This window comes from Ctenocephalides felis, unplaced genomic scaffold (genome assembly GCF_003426905.1).
Source record: "Ctenocephalides felis isolate EL2017-DRISC unplaced genomic scaffold, ASM342690v1 CF-g0.4_SCAFFOLD_01886, whole genome shotgun sequence".
Taxonomy (NCBI): Eukaryota; Metazoa; Arthropoda; class Insecta; order Siphonaptera; family Pulicidae; genus Ctenocephalides; species Ctenocephalides felis.
Window position 1 is genome coordinate 154,502,227 of NW_020538040.1, and position 3,559 is coordinate 154,505,785.

General features: G+C 28.0%; 1 protein-coding gene across 1 annotated transcript; it reads right to left on the reverse strand.

The window, feature by feature from the left end:
• Window positions 1-2,485: 2,485 nt before the first annotated feature.
• Window positions 2,486-2,887, reverse strand: LOC113376092 (NTF2-related export protein-like). Its single transcript, XM_026616019.1, has one exon. The coding sequence runs from the start codon at window positions 2,885-2,887 to the stop codon at window positions 2,486-2,488; it is 402 nt and encodes a 133-aa protein (XP_026471804.1).
• Window positions 2,888-3,559: the final 672 nt, after the last annotated feature.

Sequence of the window (3,559 nt, forward strand, 5' to 3'; positions counted from 1 at the left end):
GTGAATAGATTATATATTATGACATATAGAGATGAATATTGAGGGTGTTATTAAAGGCAACAAACGAGTAATTAGAAATTAGATGTGAAAATAGAGACGTACAAAAGTAAATAATATTATGTAGTTAATTGTATGTTTAAATTTAACGGTAATATTAGTTTAAAATTAGTAAGATGGATGGCACAATGTGTATGAAGTTAGATAGACCAGCAGGTGTGTGAATTTGCTGTCTGGTGTTAATTGAAGTTTATTATATATATATATATATATATAATATATATATATATATATATATATAATATATATATATATATATATATATGAGATAAATTTATATATAGTGTCGCGAGTAGTATTGCGAAATAAAACATAGGTTATCGTTTAATATCTGAAATGTTCACATTTAACTATGCTCCATCTAAGCCTTCCAGTGCGGCTCTGTGCTTATTCTAGCTTTACGTGTCATTTTTACTAGATATTTTCAAAAGCATTTCTTCCATTGCATCCGTCACCCCGTGTATTATGCGGCAAAAACATGCGATACATCACCGCCATCCGTTTTGTCTGATTGGTCCGAGAGAGAAAATCGAGTTCTCTCCATGGTTGTCATACAAGAAATGACCATAGGGTCAGGTAGGAATGGATATATATATATATATATATATATATATATATATACATATGTATATATAACGTACATATATTTTTTATATTTATTTATTTTTGGTCCATGGCGGTGCGCGTATGTGACTAAAAAGCGATAACCTTTTTATATCCGTAGAAATACAGGTAGGTAAAGGTATCGAAGTACGTATATTCCAACTCGAACACGTTCCAATACTGAATATTGTTTTAGAATCAAATAGGGATATTCAGTTTCAAATAATCGAAAATAATATTATAACTCTACATATTTCAACTTCATAAAAATTTTAAAGCATTGCCAGATATTTATTCTGTTATTCCTTGATCCAGCCCCAGTAAGAACTGTTGATTGTAAGCCGCCAACCTATATATATATATATATATATATATATATATAAATATATATATATATATATATATATATATATATATACGAGGTCTGTTCAAAAAGTACCCGGAATTACTAATAATTAAATTTCGCGGGTCTGGAGTGTCTGATTGTCAAAATTTTTTTTTTTATTGTGTTGGTATACATGCCCCTAAAGTATGATGAAATTTTCAGCTATATTCACTGTTTACTTTGTCTGTGGTAGTCGCTAAGGTTCGACGTGTTTTTCTGAGCTCGGCGATTTTTACAATGGAAGAATTGAAAAGTCAAAGAATTTGTATTAAATTTTGCGTAAAAAATGAAATAAAGTGTTGCAAAGTGCAAAAATTCACCAGATATGGCTCCGTGTGACTTTTTCCTATTCCCAAAGTTGAAGAGACCCATGAAAGGACGGCGGTTTTCCTCGATTGAAGAAAACCGCTGAGAGTGCTCAAGGACATATCAAAAAGTGAATATCAAGGGTGCTTCGAAAATTGGAAAAAACGCTGGCATAAGTGTATTATATCTGGGGGGGACTACTTTGAAGGGGACCACATTAATGTAGACGAATAAATAAATATTTTTTTGAAAAAACGAAAATTCCGAAAACTTTTTGAACAGACCATGTATATATATATATATATATATATATATATATATATATTAGATAACAGAAAATGTATGCAAAATCACTTTACGAAAGCGTTGCCAAAATTTAATAAGGTTTGATCGAAATACATGAGATTGTTTGCTAAGTGCAATGCTATTAGTGCACCAGCTTTCGTGTGCAAAATATGAAATAAATTCTGAATTGAAATAGTAAATAATTTTCATAGTATCATTTAAATGTTAGTGAAACTATATATAGGATGAATTAAAAATTTCGACAACCTTTCCAATCCAAACAATTTTGCAGAATAAACTAACATCAAAACTATTATTTCATCTCATGTCACTTGAGCAAAACCACTTCGCAAATTTATTATATGCATATTTTTGTAATAATTAGTGTTTAATTTTGGCAATGTTTAAATAAAATATAGGTAGAGCTCTGTCAGAGAAGGAACTCATCTTCGGTTTTTTAATGTGAATAAGTATAGCATAAAACTGGTTATAAAATAAAGTGTTAAATTTATAAAAAATATTGATATAAATTGTATTGAATACGCATTTTTATTCAATTTTAATTTGTTCAATTCTTGTGAAATACGAATAATATGAAATGCATTAAAGTTTTGTGAAATCTACAAAGGATGTTTAGTAAGATTAATTTTTACTACCATACAACCTACAACATAAATATATATATATATATATATATATATATATATATATATATAATTATTATAACTTAGTAATAATACTTATATTTTAAGTCAATTTTTTTTATTTATCAGGAAATATACATTTCTAAACTTTCGTATGCATATGCATATCACCATAAGGGGAAAATTATAATCTGATACAACCATATCAATTATATTGGCTCATGTAATCATTAACTATGTACCATTTATCTCCTTGAGCAGTTATCACGACTGTTTGATGGAATGATCTTTGCACCACGTCAGTGGATTTTGGATGGTATCTCACGATTCCACTGGCTAAAATCAAAATCTGAGGCTGTAAGCGGATGATTTCGTCCATGACTGGTAGCGTATCCAAGGACATTAACCGGTGTTCTGAACATGGTAGATCTAAAAAATGCTCTTGTATCGGTTTTCGTCCCGATATTGGAATTCCATTCCAAACTAAAAGCCCACCGTCCAAATGCAGCTTAGACATAGAGTGACGTCTCTTGTCCATTCTTTCATAATAGCCCAGCATAAATTCCTCTGCTGTTTGGCAAGCTTTCATTGAATTGATAAAAGCCATTATTTTAATTATTTTATTAATTAAATTACAAATTATCAAATAAATAAAATCAATAAAACATAACCTTAAAACACTTGTCACCTCGCCAAATCGTAGTGTGCCATAAATTGAAGTGGAGTTAGCAATTTGTTTGAAATTGTTAAGGAATTAAATATTACCACCACACTTTATACTTATTTATCTATGATTACTACCAAACAGTGTAGAGTTTAAATATGACCAAAGATATAATACAATTATATATCTAATTTCGTATTCTGCAATAGCATACCTACATATTGAATTATAAAAATTAAATTAAAAAATTTAGAATTTTGCCGTGAAACCAATCTATCGGCATAATCAAAATGTATGCCGAAGCATATATACGTTATGATTATTGATTACAGCTTACGTTCACACTTAAAATACATTTTTAGAACACAAAATAAATAAAATGAAATAAAATATGTTAAACAAATTAATTTAATTAATATAATTACAGATATTATAAGTATGTTTAAGAAATAAATAGAAAATCATATTGATTATTTTTTATTTATATTTTTTCGAAAAAAAATATTTTTGAAGTAAACATTATTTTTTTTTTGATTTTTTAAATGCAATATATATTCATATGGATGTATTAAGAAACGTCTATTGCAATATTAATTATTTTTCAGTTTTATTTAT

Excerpts from the sequence above, each read along its gene's own strand:
- LOC113376092 (XM_026616019.1), bottom strand. The coding sequence starts at position 2,887 with ATGGCTTTTATCAATTCAATGAAAGCTTGCCAAACAGCAGAGGAATTT.